The sequence below is a fragment of the Odocoileus virginianus genome, unplaced genomic scaffold (genome assembly GCF_023699985.2).
Source record: "Odocoileus virginianus isolate 20LAN1187 ecotype Illinois unplaced genomic scaffold, Ovbor_1.2 Unplaced_Contig_1, whole genome shotgun sequence".
Lineage (NCBI taxonomy): Eukaryota > Metazoa > Chordata > Mammalia > Artiodactyla > Cervidae > Odocoileus > Odocoileus virginianus.
This window is the reverse complement of record NW_027224318.1, coordinates 1,714,908-1,736,035: the sequence shown is the minus strand read 5'-3', so window position 1 is coordinate 1,736,035 and position 21,128 is coordinate 1,714,908. Positions and strand designations below refer to the sequence as shown.

Below are 21,128 nucleotides of genomic sequence, written 5' to 3'. Positions count from 1 at the left end.
TTCACTGTTACCTTATTTTAAGTAAAAATAAGTCCTTACCTGACCAAGTTCTTCATTAAGGTCTGATGTGTTAACCAGGGCTCCTTCATTAATTTCTTCATCATAGAAGTCGTTATCCCATGAAATGAAGAAGGAGCCCAAGAATTTTTGCATTTCTACTGTGACATACATGGAGACAGGAATGATAAAGTTGAATAGAACCATAAATGACAGGAAGTCGGTGAACATTTTCAAAACCTAAAAAAAAAGGGAATAGTTCATGATAATTAAACACATAGTTCCATCAAGCAAGTGTAATATAAACTTTCTTTTAATTTCAATGCTGAAAGCACTGCTCTTGCTATAAAAAGAAACTTCCCAATGACACTATATCATTGGTCAACATTATTATCATAGCATGTGAAAACATGTAAAACACCCCGAATTTTGTCACTTTTGTTTAGTGAATGTACCTTGACTTAACACTTCTTACTTTCTTAAGGTATCTGGCTTGTCCCACCCTCAGATATGAATGTAGGATCAAAGTTTTCATGTAGGCGTCCATTATGTTCCTATCATGATATATCACAAGCTGATAATGTATTAACATGCCAGACCTTTTGGCCCAGTAGCCTAGAACTCTTAACTTAAGAGTTAAAAACAAGGATATACGCCTAGGGTTAAGAAGAAAATCCTAGAATGTCTTAAAGTTAATGGCTTGGGGCTACCATATAACCAAGAGAAATCTCTAATACCAAGGTATCATTATCTGAGCAGTATTTCAATAAAGGTATTGAATTTCAATAAGTATTTCAATTTCAACCCCTGCCACAATGTAGTAGGGTTACAAATTTCAGCATAAAACAAATTACCTTCCAAGTTTCCCGTTCTTTCTGGGTCTTTTGGTTATACCAAGGTTCATCATTATATGGGGTGCTCTGCCAAACATACTTTAGAGTAGTGCATATTGCAGCTTTGGTCAGTAAGATAAATAAATACACAATCAGGAAAGCGTTAATGGATCTGAAAAATAAGATATTATGAATTTAAAAACCACTGAAATACTGAAGATATCAACCAGGTATAAACTAAATTGTTCAGTTTTCTAAAGCTTCTCCTATGTACAACGTGTAACCATAGCACAGGCCTGTATGGGTGAACCTCAGTTATCACTGCCAAAGCATTACTCTTGACTGGTAAAATGGAAAAGCCAGTCCTAACCGTAATCCAAAGTGCAATGGCTAATTAGCTCAACACACTTTTAGTAAGGATCCTATAGAGTGACAGAAGACACACACCATTACCTACTCAATCCTTATAAAAGGAGTAGACTGTTTCCAAACCTCAATCCTAAAGGTTTGGAATAGAGGGTGGAGGAGCAAATGTGAAATAGTCAAGCTTAGTGTGGATTCTTTTAATCCGAAAGTAGAGCTATGAAGAGGGTGTTGCTGATATACTGCATGTCCATGGCAGCAGGAGAGCGAGGTCTGTGCCAGTACAAATGGCTTTGAAGGTGTGTCAAGTACCACACAATTATTTGCAAGGAGACTATTACCTGTGTTGCACAAACTCCTTACGTATAGCAACTAGAGGACCCCAAACCATTAACCATCAGCAAAAGAGAATAAATTTTACCTAAACTCTGCCCGTGAATAGCTAAGTGAGCTTACGTAAATCACTTATCATCTCTAAGACTATTTCTCTATCTGTAAAGCGGTCAGACTAACAGGAATTACTCCAAGTTAGAGGATTAAACCAAATCAGACATACAAAACAATGAGCACAATTTCTGGAACAAAAGAAGTGCTTAAAATGGTAATGCTATTACAACTTATGTTGTTTTTTCATACTGTTGATATTTGGAAATACTGAGAAGTAACAATTTCAGTTCAATAACAAGTAAAGAAATTGTGAGGCACACTAACTTTTCAACAGCAGAACGTTTCTGAGATTTCCCTTGGTAGTTCAATGCCATTTTGGTTTCCATTCCAGTGTAAACAGCAACTCCTAAGGAATAACAATACAATGAAAATTAGGTTACATATGAGACTGCCAACCCAACTCCCCACCCAGTTGGATCTACCAACTTTTTCAATCTATACAAATAGGAATTATAAACTCTCTTCTATTTACCAGTTAATAATCACTTACAGTATATTTTTATAGTATAATTTTAACCAACATAGTTTGTCATATTTCAAGTTAGTTTACCATCTTATAAATTCCCAACACCTAAAAAGAGACTTAGACTAAATGGAATTAAATACCATGTCCAATTTTTTTACTGCACCATTTATGAACATTTAGGTTTTAAAAGGTCTATTTCTAATAAGTATATCTTAAAAAAATGTTCACCATATATCTTCTTGGTATTTTTTAGTGTAGCTCCTTTCAACAAGAGATTTTCAGGTCCCAAAGACCTAAACAAAAAATGAACACAATTTATTCAAAGAGTCCAACTAATAGCACCATCAACTTTGGGGACATAGTTTGCTCTCACACACATCTATTTTCAAAAGATTCAGGATGCATCTGTCTACTTAATATGCTTACTAATACCGGACGAGTTGAAAAATCCTCCCCTCTGAAGTTACTTAGGGTACAGCACAGATAGAAGCACACAGTACAGGAGATGCCAGCAACACACAGAGGGAAAGACATGCACAGAGGTGAAAGGACTATGAGTCATGAAAAGCAAGATAACAGCAGACAGCAAGAAAACAAAGAAAAAGTGACTGGAAAAGACTGGAAAAGCAAATGTAAAGGAAGGAGACACATGTAAAGGTGCTGTATTTATAGAGCGCAAACTCGCCTTTGAGGGGGGAATCACTGAGTTCCTGGTGTTTAACTTCCTTCTGAGCACTGGTTATAAAGGCCAAGTGGAAAAGTTAAAATAACTGACTGGGTGATTGAAGAGGGGAAAAAACACCCCTTTTTATATGAACTGTTTCATTATCAACTATTAAGCCTTTCATTTTACGTAAGTCCAGCTATTTCTCCCAGCATTTTGTCTACCGTCTAGTCCCTAAATTACTCTCCCTTAAAACACTACTTTCCAGATATACTTCCAATATGGTCAGGCACTTCACAACCAAGGACAATCAATAGAGTGCATAGAATATATTTGGGAATAGTGGTCAAAGAAGTCTGGAGTTCTATAATTTTAGAAACCCTCATCATCACTTCCAATACCACCCTCTCCCAGGACACACACACTCTGAGCCGCTGCCACTACAACCCTACCAATCACAAGGTGAGCTATTTAAGACCCATCAGTGGCTAGTTACTCCAGATTTATTCACTTTTCCCCATCCCTTTCTATAAAAGAAAGTATTTAGCTATTTTAACGGGCTTAAATGAGAAACATCCCTCCCCTAAAAGGACAGATTAAAGGAATTATAAACTAACCTGGCAACAGCTTCAAGACTATTACTATAGATATTGATTCGGCCAACAAACCTGCAAAAAGAATATAATAGCATGTGTGTCTTCTATATCTAGATAAAATCTATTTACCCCAAATATGGGAATGAATCAAAATACAAATAATGCAAAAAGAGCTAAGACAGTAAACTACGAAAGCCTATTGTCTTAATTTTAAAAGAAAAAGCTAAGTTGAACCAATATAGTCTGTAAATTTTCATCTCATTTTTAAAATATTACAGATTATAAGAATGTAAACAAAGACTCTGAGTTGATTTTCAAGATCTACTTGGCACCACCACGCATGCACACAATACCCCTCTAAACTATACTTCATATAAATAATTGGCTTCTATTTTACATTCATGTGAAGAAAGATTTCTGGTGCTAAACCATCTTTCAAAACCACGAGTTCAGTAATTCTTTCATTTGAACATGCATCAGAATTACTGAAGGGCTTCTTAGACCACAGATTTCTAGGCCCCATCCCCAGGCTTTTGGTTTAGGTAAAAATTTGAATCTTCATTTCCCACAAGTTTCTGGTGATGTGGATGCTGTTGGCCTGAGATCATCCTTTGAGAAACAGCCATTAGGGAACACTTGATTGATTACCATCTTGGAAATTTCCAAGCTGTGTCTTGCAGCTGATCTGAATACTGACCTTGATCTGATCAAGTGATCAGATATATGGCTATGCACATGGTAATCTACATTTCTGAAAAATATGGTAAAAAGCTCTAAATCCTTAGTAAGAATGTTATGAGTATTTTATAATGTACATTATAATTTTTTCAGAAAAACTGAACTATTATTATGAAATACACAAAATATGAACATCTGCATTCATTCATCATGTATTAACTGCACCATTACTATGCTTCCTAATAAGCAAGAAAAATGTGTTCCTTGCACCAAATAACATAATCAGGCAATTACAATGTAAGTGATGATTACTAGGGTGGTGGAGGTATTAGGCTGGCCAAAAAATTTGTTTGGGTTTACTCCCAATGAACTTTCTGGCCAATCCAATATTCTGAAGTCACATACCAAGGATACTCAATCTATTAGAGACATTAGGAATAACCTTCCCTCACTAAAAATCTCCTTCATATTTAAGGTAACTGAAAAATTTAGGAGTTACCCTATAAATATGTAAGGATCTATATTATTCTCTAACTCACAAAATCAGTCACTCCCCTTTCTGTGATTCCATGCTTCCTGAAGGCAGCGAACAGCTATTTTGCTCTGTGATCCTAAGTTCCTACTATCAAGGTGGATACAGAAGAACGGAAAAAATAAAGAAGGAATGATAGGAAGGAGGGAGGGTTTAATTCTTATAAAAGTATGAGAAGTTTCTTTTTCCACTACTGGGCATTGTTGTAAGCCACATCCCACTATTTGGTCCCCTTTTACGATCAACAGCGTTCATTAACAAGATGAGTACCATGGGTGATGGATGCCATCTGTAATGGCAGAAGAGAATATAATTAATTGGCTCACTTGGCCAAAAACCCATTATTCTACCCTCATTAATACCATGCTCTAGTCAACCAAACTAATCAGTAGTCTTAAAAATCAAATGCCAGAAACTTCCTTGGTGGCCCAGGGGCTAAAACTCTATGCTCCCAATGCAGGGGACCTGGGTGCAATCCTGGGTCGGAGAACTAGATCCCACATGCCGCAGCATGCCAAATGTGCTGTGCTGTGCTGTGCTATGCTAGTCACTCAGTTGTGTCCGACTCTTAAGCTAAATAAATAAATAGAAAAAAAAAAAAGAAAAATCAAATGCCAAATTTTTGACAACCCACAATGACTGTTAATCAGCAACACTACTCCAGAAAGCCTAGGTGTAGCAAAACAGGAAATCACACCATTTCACTGCTCCCTCAACTTATCCATCTACTTTGGACAAGAAACAGCCTATATACAATACTTAGTTCATCATGATCCTCATAAAAAAGGATAGAGTGCCTACTAATTGCATGATCCTGCATTTCCTTCTCTCTTTACTGTTGGATGACACATAAAGTGTTTTATTTTTGTTTTAATTAACTCTGTCTAGTGCACAAGGTTTGATAGCTCAGGCTTATGGGATTATATAGTCTTAAAATGTGATGGACGGCCATGTCTACAAATAACAATAATAAAAGAAAAACCACAAGTGAGATGCCTGAGCCCACAATAATTTATCTTAGGCTGGTAGTGAACAAGGCTGATTTGATTCATTTGCCTGCCAGAAGGAAGGAACAGCTCATAAAAACACAAATGAAAGGAGGCTGGTAAGTGGTGGGTATTTTAATACTGATGGCAAAGAGAAGCAAAGCCATCAGACAGCAGTAAAATGAAACCAGGTAATTCTTACTTGTAGAGGTCAGGTTGAGGCTGTTCACATTCAATTGCTGCTCTGAGGTTATCAATGGATTCAACTGTACGCAGTTCAGTGGTATCACGTACCGCATAATGTGTCTAGATGAAAGCAGAAGAAAAAACAAAAACAGCCCCCCCAAAAAAGAAAAAATTATAATCATACACCCACCTGATTTCAGGAACACTATTGTTTTTAGTAAGAGGCTTTGGCAGAATAATACAAATATTGATGTACATCTCCAACTAGATAAACTTTATGGTATTATTCTTAAAATATATTACAATAATTAGAAAGTGAACTCTGCTGTGAAGGGATTTCAAAGATAATGAGAAAACTAAAAGCTTTTCTTGATACTGACAGCAAAGAAAATTCCATTTGCACCATGCATATAATTAAGTGAAAACCCCAAGAAAAATTTAAAGCATTTTTTCCCTCCTATTTATAGAACTGCGAGCTATTATTTTGTTCACCATAGTACATGGTGAAGTTAACATACAAATAAGAATTGAATCACCCTTTTGGTCATAAGAATGCTAACATTTTGCTAACAGAAAGAAAAAAATCATCAATAGTTCCCATTACACAAACAGCAAAATTAATGATCTTGAAAATGCTTCAAGTAGCTACAATTCATGTGAGGAGCAGAGAGATGATGTATCTTGCTTTAGTCAGACAGTTAGAATATTCTACTAGGGTATATTATGTACTTACTTGATTGACCCAGAACTCAAGGCAGGTTCCAATGAATCCTTTTATAAATCATCAAAGAAGGGCTGACACAGACTCAAAGACTACACTACTTATGCTGAAGGAAAGCTGTTGCATGATCTCTGGAGAATATTATGGAACTGTCTGAGCTATATTTAAAACTATCTCCTGACGTTGAAAACCTATGTACTTTTAGCTGATTTGATCAGATTAATTAAAGTGGGAAATGAAACCACTTGAAAGTTAAGTTTTCTTCTTCTAAACAACTTTGTCCCTTAGTAGGAAATCTTGAGGTAGATTTCTCAATTTTCACCTAGACATTCCCTTAAATATAACTTTGTTTTCAAATAGTTGAAATGGGACTAGTTCATCACCATGCCCCTGAAGTGGTAACAAAATTAGTTATCTAACAGGCATTTAAGTTCCTTTACCATACACTGAATCCTGGTCCTCAAGTTCAGATAGCATAAACAAGTGGAGGAAAGCCCTCAAGAAGATACACGGAGGTGAGCACATGAGTGCTCTTTCTTAAAAGCAGCAGCACATAGAGGATAAATCTTCATGCCCTGTGGAACTCTGGATGATAGACAAGAACTGACCATGCCAGAAAGTACCAGGGAAGTCAGTTATCCTCCAGTTTGAACAAATTTACTCTCACACATTTTTAATTCTTCCTAGTTGCAATAAAGCAAATATTTGCCAAACTATACCCTAAGGTATTTTTTAAAAGTAATCAAGCCAATAGCTTAGATTTTCAAAATGCCAGGAATAAACATTTTTTAAAAGAGGATATTCATCACTTTAAAAACAAAAATAGATCAAACTTAGAGTACCTTAGATGAAGGTTAGAGTACCTTCAGATGAAATTATTTTCATAGCTATATAGTTTTAGCCTAAGAGTACTTTCATTTTAAAAGCCTAAATACAATGTGGAATGGGTTAATGTCAATATGAAATGTAAACAGTGCTATAAAAATGTGGTGGCTTTTGTCTGGGGTGTGGATTTCCTCACCCAACACCACCCTTTCCCCCAAAGCTGAGTATTTGCTTAGAAGTTTCAAAGACAGTTATATAAATACTGTCTTCAAATACAAAATTTCCACAAATAGGAAAAAATAAGGTAAAAGATTAAGGGCAGTGGGACAGAATATTGCATAATTACCTATCCTTAGCTGAGAATATTTAGGAAAGGTTTAGTCTCCATTACCTTGCAATTAGATTCCCCATCAAGACTGGCTGTGGTAACATAACAGGTTCCATCAACTGTGCAGGATGACAGAAGAATAAGATCACAGGGAAAGGTTTCATCTGCCTGTACTTCTACTATATCACCGACCTAGTACAGACAGAAAAGTAAGTATCAATGTTCTTAATTCCAAACAAAGCATTTATTATACCTCCAATTAAAGTCAAGACAGTAGCAAAAGACCTCTCCCCCTCTAAGGCTTAGAATGTCTCAGCATCCTATACCATGTGAAAGGTGATGAAAGAATATTACTCAACATTCATAATTCTCTTTAAGGTCACAAGGACTTATGATGCTTTCAGATTACCTTAGTATTGAACTTTAATCTCTGATACGTGATTTCATTACCCATGGACTCTTTTGCTCTCTGATGTTTTCGGCATTGGTGTTTGATAAGAGAATGACCATTATCATTTCATGACTGAATCAAGAAAATCTACACATTTTCATTTGAGTACTTCAAGAACACTGGGCAGCTGCACTCCCACTCTGCATCAGGAAAAATATTTCTAAATGCTTGGCCTTCCGTGTGGTAATAGCTATTAGTGTCGGGTGACAGTTCTCTCTTCAGTGCTCAGAAAATCTCACTTAATTAGAGAGGCATTAGGTCATTTTCCAACAATTCATCTGCTATCAGTTAGTGCCCAAAGCTCAAGTAGAGAAAAAACCCGAGAGAAGAAACCATGAACGATTTCTAGTGCATAATTTAATACTGTATGAAATCAATCATAATGATTAAAACACAGATCTTTACAACTTGATTTTATGTCCCAGCTCTGCCACTTTAATAAATGACCTTGGGTTAAATGTCTTTGATGATTACAACTACCTCATAGGATTGGTTTTGAGTATGAAATGAGGATACAAGTAAAGTGGTTCACAAAGTACCTGGCACAAATTCACCATCTGATAGCTGTTTATTAAATTATTACTAATATCCTGCAACTACTTTACTTTGAACTTATGAACAGTCATAAAGTTTTTTAGAAGGATGTAAGAAATTATCCAGCCCAGTCCATTCCAACATTTTCCATGCCATGGCACACATAGAAAATGATAAATTAACACTTTTTTACAGCACTCCCAGATAAAGGGAGGAGGGCTGCTAGTGAAAGAAGACAACCCACTTTAGGGAGTCAATATCTAGCTTACCAGCTTGGACACACTGGTTATCAAATGTGGAACTAATAAATGACACACCTGCCTTCCAATTGCTACATAATTTGGCAGATAAAGATGAGGATTTCAAGATCTATTCAGAAACGATTTTACTTTCTTTGCCAATTTTAATCAGTAGCCATGAACAACAGCATCAACAGTGAAACTAATTTGTAAGTATTTTATTCTCTTGGATCTTTCCTTCTTCACATCTGCAAATACTTACATTGCTTATACAAAACCACAATCTATGCTTAAATACACAGAAACAAAATAACAAACAAAATCCTAAAGCATCTCAGAAGAAGGAAACACTCATTTAAAGGATGGAAGATGATTCCCAGGCACTGATAAATATAAACCACAATTTCTTCTACAACGCTGACAATCAGCTCAGATGTGAAAAGGTCTCTGCACCTGGAGTGCAAGTTAAGGCTGGTAAGATGAACTGGGGCCAGACCACAAAAGGTCTGACAGGTCAGGTTCAGGTGTTGAGGCCTCACCCTGAAGCCAAGGGGGCACCGAGAAAGGACTTTTAAAGAAAGGGAACAACATGGTTCAGTTAGACAATCAACTCTAGGATTGTTTCCACTTAACTTGTACAAAATCAACGAGAGAACCTCACCATCCATTATGATAAACATTAGAAAAAGTCAGATAATCAAGAGAATTGTAAGTTTTTTGGGTTCATCAGAAAGTTGAGGCTGCAGGGCAACCAAGTTAAGTGAATTTCAAAGGGCGAAAAGTCCCTCTGAGGAGAGGCAGGAGAAATTGACTCTTTCACAATTAACAAAGCACAGGAGGAAGAGATGGCTGTCATAAAAATGCACAGGAAGAAAATAACTAGATTTTCAACCAACTGTAAAAGGTTTGGGAGGGCCCAATGTGACAGTTTGAAATCTCTGCAAGCCTCAGAAAAAAGAGGAGACCATAAGCACACATCAGTTCTTCTCTCTGAGCACCCACTGTGTGCTCACGAGAAAGGTACAGGCATACAGGTTTGACTGAGTGCTGTGGAGGAACAGGCAAATATGCTGCAACTGTGGACCCTTCTCTCATAGGGTGCAAAAGCCATCTGTGTCTAAGAGCAAGGCAAGAAACCCTCCCTGGCAGGGTCTCAGGGACATGTAACTACCGCTAGTGGAGACAGAACAAAGCCATCTGCTGCTGGGGATGGACAGGAAACACCCTCCTATTGAGGACCTGGTACTAATAAAAGGCAAAGTTCAGCTGCCATGGGAGGCTGGGGTGGAGACCAGGGAAGAGTGCTGAAAGTTCTACCCTGAGGCAAAGGTGCATAAAGGCTGCCTAATAATGAGACAGAGTAGGAGAATCAAGAAACCACTCTGATCCCATCAGGAACCCTGCAAAGAATAACAAGAAAGCATAATTTACCACTGGGGGAGGAGAAAGGGCATACAGAGAGGCATCCACTGTGTCTCAGGAATGTAGGACCTGCTGAAAGCAGATAGTGGAACAGGAACACTGAGAAAACCCCTGTGGCAGCCCAGCCGTGCAGGAATTTAGAGTTCAGGGATGTACTGAAAGCATCAACATATCTATGGCAAAATCCAAAGCCAGCCAACTCCTGACCAGACTGACTCAATCTCCAACACTGATGGACTGGCTGACAGAAGCGGTATGACCACTGCAGACCAGAAATACAGGTTACCTGCCTCGATCTCTAGCATTCTTTTCCATGCACTGTCCAGAATTCAATTAAAAACATGAGATGCACAAAACCAAGAGAAAAATGACCTATCATCAGATTTTAGAATTAAGAAACAGGGATAGAAAATTAGCTATGAGTAAAATACCGATGTATTTACTAGAGGGATTTTCTGGTGGTCCAGTGGTTAAGACTGTGCATTCCCAATGCAGGGGGCATGGGTTCGACCACTGGTTGAGGTACTGAGATCCCTCATGCCTCGACCAAAAAAAAGTAAGTATTTACTGGAAAACACAGAAAACATACATGTGCAGATGAAGAATTTGGGCATAAAGATGGAAACTTAAAAAAAAGGCAAATAGAAAAGTGAGAAATAAAAAGCATGGCATGAGAGATAAAGATTTCCTTCAATGGGCTCATCAGCAGACTGGATATGATAAAAGAAATCAGTAAAACTGAAAAAACTCTTCCAATATTTCTAATGCCATACTCTTTCCCTTACAAATAACTATGCTTTTCCACTGGAATTCCTCAAGGCCTGTTGCTCTTCTTTATGTTTTACATCAGTTCAGTTGCTCAGTCGTGTCTGACTCTTTGCGACCCCATGGACTACAGCACGCCAGGCCTCCCTGTCCATCACCAACTCCCGGAGTTTACTCAAACTCATGTCCATTGAGTCAGTGATGCCATCCAACCATCTCATCCTCTGTTGTCCCCTTCTCCTCCTGCCTTCAATCTTTCCCAGCATCAGGGTCTTTTCCAATGAGTCAGTTCTTTACATCAGGTGGCCAAAGTATTGGAGTTTCAGCTTCAGCATCAGTCCTTCCAATGAATATTCAGGACTGACTTCCTTTAGGATGGGTTGGTTGGATCTCTTTGCAGTCTTCTCCAACACCACAGTTCAAAAGCATCAATTCTTTGGTGCTCATCTTTCTTTATAGTCAACTCTCACATCCATACATGACTACCAGAAAAACCATAGCTTTGACTAGACGGACCTTTGTTGACAAAGTAATGTCTCTGCTTTTTAATATGCTGTCTAGGTTGGTCATAACTTTCCTTCCAAGGAGCAAGCGTCTTTTAATTTCATGGCCACAGTCACCATCTGCAGTGATTTTGGAGCCCCCCAAAATAAAGTCTGTCACTGTTTCCACTGTTTCCCCATCTATTTGCCATGAAGTGATGGGACCAGATGTCATGATCTTAGTTTTCTGAATGTTGAGTTTTAAGCCAACTTTTTCACTCTCCTCTTTCACTTTTATCAAGAGGCTCTTTAATTCTTTGCTTTCTGCCATAAGGGTGGTGTCATCTGCGTATCTGAGGTTACTGATATTTCTCCTGGCAATCTTGATTCCAGCTTGTGCTTCATGTTTTACATGAGTCCATCCAAATTTCTATTTCTACCTAAAACATCTCTGAGCTTCAGTCTTGACAATTCCATCTGGCTATCTAATAGGAATCTCAAAATGAACACGGCCCAAACCTGTTCTTCTCCCAGTCCTTTCCAACTTATTTAATAGCACCAGCATTTTGTTTAACAGCACTACTTAATACAACCAGTTGCTCAGGGCAAAATCAAGGAGGCTATCTTTATTCTTTTTTGCTCTTTTTCTCACTCTCTCCATGGAATACATCAGTAAGTCCAGATTTTATCTACAATAAATATCCTGAATAGATCCATTTAGCTTGATCACGCAATAGGAGGGACAAAGTTGTGCTTAGAGCATGGACGCCACACCCAGACTTCCTTCAATTCAAATCCCAGCTTTCCCACTTATTAAGTTATGGACAAGTTTTGTAACCTCCCTATGCCTCAGTTTCATCATCAGTAAAGAGGGGATAACAAAAGTACCTATTTCATACGACTGTTGCAAAGTAAGGATTAATGAATTAACAGAATGTAGAAGCAAGTGCCTGGCATATTTATGTAACATATAAATGTTAACAAATATTTCTATTTTTATTGTTATTATCTCTTCTACTATTACCCTATATAAGCTTACATTTTGCTTATACAGCAGTAACCACCTAACAGGTTTCGCTCATTCTACTTTTGCTCATGCCTCTACTTTGCTTGGGCTTTCCAGGTGGCACTATGGTAAAGAATCAGCCCACCAATGAAAGAGACATGGGTTTGATCCCTGGGTCAGGAAGATCCCCTGGAAGAGGACATGGCAACCCACTCCAGTATTCTTGCCTGGAGAATTCTATGGACAGAGGAGCATGGATGACTACAGTCCTTAGGGTTGCAAAAGAGTCGGACACGACTTAGCGACTGGGCACAACTAACTACTTTGCTTAATCTTCAAAGTTGCCTTTTTTTAAAAGAGTAAGATCAAGTCACTCCCTAGCTTTGAAACCCTTTAAAAAATACCCAATGCACTGAGGATACAGAACAAGCCACTCTCCTGTTCAACAAGAGTCCCCACACTCCCCAGCCAAGCCATCACTCAGACATTTTCAGTTTACAGGCATCTCTTTCTAACACAAATACTCCAGAAAGGACTCAATCAAACAGCATTTCACAGAACAGCATCAACTAATGTAATTGAGATTATACCTGGCTGAGGTCAGCCAAAGATAAGTAGCCTAGTGAGAAAAGGTGGAAGATGGGGGTCCTTCTAAGGCAGTGGGGGTGACAGCAAAAACAGAAAGAGGAAATGAGAGAAAAGGAGAGAAAAGTGGGACACTTCATTTGCTTTGCAATTTCACTTCATAACCTGGGAGCAACAGATTTAATTCTATGAATCATTTATGCTGCCTTTGGTTCTTATATGAACAAAAAGTTGAGTTTCTACTAATGGTTTGGAAACTTCAGATCCTAACCACTCCAGTTCATCACAAGGCCCTCCCTTCTGGGATGTGGAAAAAAGAAAAAAAGAGTGGGAGAAATACAGTCTAGGTCAAACTTGGGTAACCCTTCCAGTCTGTGGCCTTCCTCCCATTATTACTATAAAAAGGTGTAAGATGGTTTACTTATTGCTGGGGATATGGAGAATTAAACTTGAAATTCTGGGTATTAATAATTAAGTGGTGATAATAATTGATAAAACAATAGAGGAGAGTATCATTTTGTATGAACTCATACCACAGCCCTGAACCATTCTGTTCCACACATCTTCCCTTGCACTGAAGAATTTGGTTTCCATTAACTTTCATATTTTAATTCATATTCATATAGAAACATTCTATATGAATCTTTTTTAAAACATTGTTATTTTAACAATAACACAAAATTGACAAACAATTTTGGAAGATTAACATAACTGACAAATCCTTAGCTACAACCAAAAAAAAAAAAAGACTCAAACATCTAAAAAAAGAGGAAATCACAACTGATGCCAGAGAAATAAAAATTATATGATTATATGAGACTACTACAATTACATGCCAATTGATAAGTACCTAGAAACATACAACCTACCAAGGGTGAATTACTGAGAAATAAAAAAATCTGAGCAAATCCAAAACTAGTGAGAAGACTGAAGTAGGAATCAAAAATCTCACCCAAAAGATAAGCCCAGGATTAGATGACTTCACTGGAGAATGCTACCAAGCATTTGAAGAAGAAATAACAGTCCTTCCTAATCCTTCTAAAGAATCAAAGAGGAAGGAACACCTCCTAACTTATTCTGAGCCCAGCATTACCCTGATATTATCACCAGAAAAAGACACTGCAAGAAAACTACATACCAATTTCCTCAACAAATAATGATACAAAAAAAATCTTAAAATACTAACAAATCAAAAATCAGTAACATTAAAGTGATCATGCTCTATGACCAAATGAAATTTATTATTGGGATCCAAGAATATATATGAAAATCAATCAATATAATGCAGCATATAAACAATGTGTTGCATGATCATCTCAGTTAATGCACAAAAGACATTTAGAATAATTCAACACTCTTTCATGATAAAAATATATAATAAAATAGGAAGACAAGTAAATGATCACAACCTAATAAAAGTCCACAGCTAATATCACACTAAACAGGCAAAGACTAAAACCTTTATCTCTAAGATCAGAAACAAAGCAAGATGTCCACTCCAGAACTATTATCAATCAAGTTCTGGATAGAACAATTAGACAAGAAACAAAAAAGGTATACAAATTGGGAAAGAAGTAAAATTATCCTAATCTGAAGATGACATGATATTATATGTTAAAAAAAACTCTAAAAATTCCACCAAAAAATGTTAGAACAAATTAATTCAGCAAAGTTGCAGGAACAAAAATCAACACTCAAAAATCAGATGCATACCTATACATTAACAATGACCAGTCCAAAAAGGAAATCAAGAAAACACTATCATTTACAATGGCATCAAAAATGATAAAACACTTAGGAACAAACTTAAAGAGCTGTACACTGACAGTTACAAAAGCACTGCTAAAAGAAATCAAAGAATACAAAACAAATGTATTTCAAGTTCATAGATTGAAACATTTAATACTGTTAAAATGTGTATACTATCCAAAGTGATCTACAGACTCAGTGGACTTCCTATCAAAATACCAATGGCATTTGTTTCAGAAATAGGGAAAAAAAAACCCTGACATTCATATGAAATCTCAAGGGACCATGAGACCTTGGAAAGATCTTCAAAAATGATCTTGAAAAGGTGAAACGAATTTGGAGGTCTTGCGTTACCAAATTTCCCCAAACATACTACAAAGCAACGGTAATTAAGACTGGCATAAAGGCAGATACATAAGATAATGAATTGAAAGCCTAGAAATAAACTTGCACATAAGGTCAAATGACTTTCAACAAGGGTACCAAGACTATTCAATAGGGAATGAGAGTTTCTTCAACAAACGGTTTTGGGAAAACTGGGTATATACTTACAAAAGTATTAATAGAGTTGGATTCTCACCTTAGATCATATACAAAAATTAACACGAAAAGAATGAAAGATCTAAATGTCAGACTTGATCCTACCAGATTCCTAGAAGAACATGGAGAAAAAGCTTCAGGACATTGGACTTGGCAATGACTTCTTAGATATGACACCAAAAGCACAGAATAAAAACCAAAATTAGAAAATGAGAATACATGATCAAAGAAAACAATCAATAGTGAAAAGGCAACCTACAGAATAGGAGAAAATATCTGCCAATCATATAGCTGACAAGGAGTTAATATCCAGAATATATAAGGAACCACCATAACTCAATAACAAACAAATACCCCAATTAAAAATTGGGTCAAGGACTTGCTTCCCTGGTGGCTCAGATGGTAAAGGGTCTGCCCACAGTGCAGGAGACCTGGGTTCGATCCCTGGGTAAGGAAGATTCCCTGGAGAAGGAAATGGCAACCCACTCCAGTATTCTTGCCTGGAAAATTCCACAGACAGAAGAGCCTGGTGGGCTACAGTCCATGGGGACACAAAGAGTCAGACACGACTGAGCAATTAACACTTAACACAAGGACTTGAACAGACACTTCTCCAAAGAAGATACACAACATTCAACAGGCACATGAAACGATGCTCAACGTGACCGATCATTAGGAAAATGCAAATGCAAACCACAATGAGATACCACTTTATCAATCAGGATGTCCACTATCAAAAGAACAGAAACTAACAAGTCCTCAAGAGGACCAGGAGAAGTTGAAAGCCTTGTGTACTCTAGGCGCTAAGGTAAATTGGTACATCCATTATGGAAAACAGTATGGAGGTTCCTCCACAAATTAAAAACAGAATTACAATACAATCTAGAAATTCTACTTCTGAGTATATATCTAACATAACTCAAAGCAAGAACTTGAGCTATTTGCACACCTGTGTTCACTGCAGCATTATTCACATAGCCAAAAAGTGGAAGCAAGCCAAACATTCATCAACTGATGAATTAATAAAGTGTGGTATATACATACAATGGAGTATTATGTAGCTTTAAAAAATGGGAAATCCTGTCATATGAAGACATTATACTAAGGGAAATAAACCAGTCACAAAAGGACAGATACTATACATTTCCTATCACCGGAAGTATCTCTCTAAGGTAGTCCAAGTAACAGCAACAGAAAAGTGTTTACCAAGGGCTAGAGGCAGGGTGAATAAGTGTTTAGTGGATATAGAGTTTCAGTGTTATAAAATGAAAAGGTTCTAGAGATCTGTTGTACAACAATGTGAATACTTAACACTACTGAACTGTATACTTAAAAAACAGTTAAGATGGTAAACTTAGTGTTAAGGTTCCACCATTTTACAGATAAGCAGATTGCACTCATTTCACATGCTAGCAAGGTAATGCTCAAAAACCTCCATGCTACGCTTTAGCAGTACATGAACTGAGAACTTCCAGATATACAAGCTAGATTTAGAAAAGGCAGAGGAACCAGAGATCAAATTGCCAACATCTGTTGGATCACAGAAAAAGCAAGGAAATTCCAGAAAAACATCTACTTCTGCTTCACTGACTATGCTAAAGCCTTTGATTGTGTGGATCACAACAAACTGTGGAAAATTCTTCAAGAGATGGGAATACCAGACCACCTTACCTGTCTCCTGAGAAACCTGTATGCAGGTCAAGAAGCAACAGTTAGAACCAGACATGGAACAATGGACTGGTTCAAAACTGGAAAAGGAGTACATCAAGGCTGTATATTGTCACCCTGCTTATTTAACTTATATGCAGAGTACATCATGTGAAATGCTGAGCTGGATGAAGCACAAGCTGGAATCAAGACTGCCAGGAGAAATATCAACAACCTCAGATATGCAGATGATACCACTCTAATGGCAGAAAGTGAAGAGAACTAAGAGCCTCTTGATGAAGGTGAAAAAGGAGAGTGAAAAAGCTGGTTTAAAACTCAACATTCAAAAAATGAAGATCATGGCATCCAGTCCCATCACTTCATGGCAAATATAGATGGGGAAACAGTGGAAACAGTGAGAGATTTTATTTTCTTGGGCTCCAAAATCACTGCAGACAGTGACTGCAGCCACAAAATTAAAAGATGCTTGCTCCTTGGAAGAAAAGCTATGACAAACCTAGACAGCATATTAAAAAGCAGAGACATCACTTTGCTGACAAAGGTCTGTATAGTCAAAGCTATGGTTTTTCCAGTAGTCATGTATGGATGTGAGAGCTGGACCATAAAGAAGGCTGAGTGCCAAAGAATTGATGCTTTCAAACTGGTGCTGGAGAAGACTCTTGAGAGTCCCTTGGACAGCAAGGAGATCAAACCAGTCAATCCTAAAGGAAATCAGTCCTGAATATTCATTGGAAGGACTGATGCTAAAGCTGAAGCTCCAATACTTTGGCCACCTGATGCGAAGAGCTGACTCATTGGAAAAGACCCTGATGCTGGGAAAGATTGAGGGCAGGAGGAGAAGGGGGTGACAGAGGATGAGATGGTTGGATGGCATCACCGACTCAATGGACATGAGTCTGAGCAAACTCCAGGAGATAGTGAAGGACAGGGAAGCCTGGTGTGCTGCAGTTCATGGGGTCACAAAGAGTTGGACACAACTTAGCAACTGAACAATAACATAGATAAGTATTAATAAAAACACAGGCATTAGAGCCTTAATATTCTTTAATTGTGAAGGACAATCATTTATTTTTCTAATTCTGTTATTTTTTTATCCCAATAACACAATAAAGTAAAAATAAGTAATACCTTAGGACTAGGATACAATATTTGCAAAAGACACATCTGATAAAGGACTGTTATCCAAAATATACCAAAAGGACTGTTATCAACTTTCACAATATGAAAATGAGAAATCTGATTAAAAATTTGGGGAAAAGACCTAATAGACACCTCACCAAAGAAGATATTCAAATGCAAGTAAGCATATGCAATTATGTTCAACACCATATGTCATTAGGTAGTTGCAAATTAAGACCAAAATGAGATATCACTATACAATCTTTAGAATGGGCAAAATCTAGAATACTGACAACAAATGCTGGTCAGGATATGGAGCAACAGAACTCTCATTTACTGCTTATGGGAAATGCAAAATGGGTAGCTATGTTGGAGATAGTCTGGAAGTTTCTTACGAAACTAAACATGCTCTTACCATATGATCCAGATCACACTCTTTGGTTTTTACCAAAATGAACTGAAATCTTATGTTCACACAAAGACCTGCATATAGATGTTTATAATAGTTTTATTTGTAATGGCCAAAACATGGCAGCAACCATGATGTCCTTCAGTAAGTGAGTGACTATTAAATAAACTGGTACATCCAGACAATGAAATATTATTTAGTGCTAAAAAGAAATGAGCTATCAAACCATGAAAAGATGGAGAAAACTTTAATGCAGGTTCCTAAGTGAAAAAAGCCAACTTGAAAAAGCTATATACTGTATGATTTTAACCACATGACACTAAGAAAAATGCAAAACCATGGAGACAGTAAAAGGAAGAGTGGTGACCAGGGGTTGGAGGGAAGGATGAATAGGCTAAGCACAGAGGATATTTAGGGCAGTGAAATGATTCTGTATAATACTGTAATGGTTGAGACATGTCCTTATACATTTGTTCAGACTCACCGAACATACAAGACCAAGAGTGAAAACTAACTAACCTAAACTGTGGACTATCACTGTGGGTGATAATGATACATCATTGGAGGTTCACTGATTATAACAAATATGCCCCTCTGGTGGGGGGTACTGATTGTGAGGAAGGTTGTACCTGTGTAGGAAAAAGGACTGTATGTGAACTCCATAATTTCTGTTCAGTTTTGCTGCTCTAAAGACTAAAGTTTACATTAATTAAAATAAAATTTGCTAGGTACAAAAAACTATTATTTGATTTGGATAAGTCAAAAATTTTATCAACAGGAATCCTACTGTATAATAACAATCAATGGCTAATTTGAATAAAAAATGAAACTGTCTGAGATATTAAAAAAAACAATACCTTACAACTATCATATATGGTGGTAGAATATAAAATGGAATATGGCTGCTGTGGAAAACAGTTTGGTGATTCATAAAAACTAGAATCAGCACATGACCTAGCAATTCCACTCCTAGGTATATATCCAAAAGAATGGGAAAGAGGTGTTTGAAACAAAAACTTGTACATGAATATTCATATCACCAACAATCCTAATAGTTCAAGCAAAGTCACTCAGTCGTGTCCAACTCTTCGCAATCCCATGGACTGTAGCCCATCAGGCTCCTCTGTCCATGGAATTTTCCAGGCAAGAGTCCTGGAGTGGGTTGCCATTTCCTTCTCCAGGGGATCTTCCCGACCCAGGGATCGAACCTGGGTCTCCTGCATTGCAGGCAGACACTTTACCATCTGAGCCACCTGGGAAGCCCTCTAATAGCTCAAAGGTAGAAAGAATACAAATGTCCATCAATTGATGATTGGATAAACAAAATGTGGTATGGCTATATTATGGAGTATTATTCAATCATCTGAGACAAGTGCTTGGGCCTGGTGCACTGGGAAGACCCAGAGGGATCGGGTGGAGAGGGAGGTGGGAGGGGGGACCGGGATGGGGAATACATGTAAATCCATGGCTAATTCATTTCAATGTATGACAAAAACTACTGTAATGATGTAAAGTAATTAGCCTCCAACTAATAAAAATAAATGGAAAAAAAAAAGGAATGAAGTAATGACACATGCCACAACACGAATGAACCTCAAGAAGATAGCAACAAGCAAGAGAATGCAGACATAAAGGCCACATAGTATATGATTCCATTTATTTGAAATACCTACAATAGGTAAACCCACTGAGACAGAAAGAAGATTAGTGGTTGCCAGGGCCTGGTGAGGGAGGAATGCAGGATGACTACTTAATGGCTATAAGGGTTTACCTTTTGGGGCAGTGAGAATGTTCTGGAACTAGACAGTGGTGATGGCTGCACAGCACTGAGAATGTATGAAATGCCACTGAAGTGTACACTTTAAAATGATGTGCTCTCACTATAATTTAAAAAAAAAAGAATGTACTACAAAACTTAATACCTTGATTTTTTCACTCTCTTTTTTCACTCGCTTTGCATTTTCAATAATGTAAACAGTGCTCTTATTGACTTCATTGTCAGCCCTGTGCCTCAGCCAATCCTCATATCCCTAGAAGAATAAAAATAAGGATATAGTCAAACTCACATAATGAAGTAAAGTTGTTAATAAATTTCTACAACCCCTTCTCTGAGTCACAGCAGATACCTGTACTTATAATATTACTTTCAATGCAGAATAAAGAGACAAACACTGTAAATTTTTGCAGCAAAAACAAAAATATGCTTTCAAAATATTTCTTAGGTAAAAAGCTTTATTGCATTAAAGGGTTCCTCCATTCTAGAGATAAGTATTAATAAAAATACAGGTAATAGAGACTTGATATTCTTCAGTTCTGAAGGACTATGATTTATTTTTCTAATTCTGCTCTTAGTCAAGTTAATGTTAATGTTCTCTACTTTTTAATTTGAAAGAAATTTTTTCCAGGTTTTATTTTCTTATAGAGCAAATCACTTTAACACATTCTTCCATATTAGACTGTTGGGAGTGATCATCTCTGAGGAAATATAATTCCTTCCCAGAGACAGAGAATAGAAAGAGCAAGTAGGATTATTTTGG

At 37.2% G+C, this 21,128-nt stretch overlaps 1 protein-coding gene and 1 non-coding gene across 8 annotated transcripts in view; both read right to left on the bottom strand.

The window, feature by feature from the left end:
• ATP11C (ATPase phospholipid transporting 11C) overlaps positions 1 to 21,128 on the bottom strand; it is a 166,031-nt gene that overhangs the window by 62,543 nt on the left and 82,360 nt on the right. For 6 of the 7 annotated variants that reach the window (XM_070463261.1, XM_070463265.1, XM_070463262.1 and 3 more), the window contains exons 5-12: positions 20,514 to 20,621; positions 7,686 to 7,814; positions 5,765 to 5,868; positions 3,388 to 3,438; positions 2,335 to 2,399; positions 1,905 to 1,986; positions 852 to 1,002; positions 40 to 237 (exon numbers count right to left, since the gene is read on the bottom strand). In XM_070463261.1, the coding sequence (XP_070319362.1) occupies positions 40 to 237; positions 852 to 1,002; positions 1,905 to 1,986; positions 2,335 to 2,399; positions 3,388 to 3,438; positions 5,765 to 5,868; positions 7,686 to 7,814; positions 20,514 to 20,621 (888 nt within the window). The remainder of the gene's footprint in view (positions 1 to 39; positions 238 to 851; positions 1,003 to 1,904; positions 1,987 to 2,334; positions 2,400 to 3,387; positions 3,439 to 5,764; positions 5,869 to 7,685; positions 7,815 to 20,513; positions 20,622 to 21,128) is intronic. The other variant, XM_070463264.1, reaches the window with a different exon arrangement.
• On the bottom strand, positions 19,779 to 19,850 carry TRNAC-GCA (transfer RNA cysteine (anticodon GCA)). Its single transcript has one exon. It is a non-coding gene; the product is annotated as a tRNA-Cys (tRNA).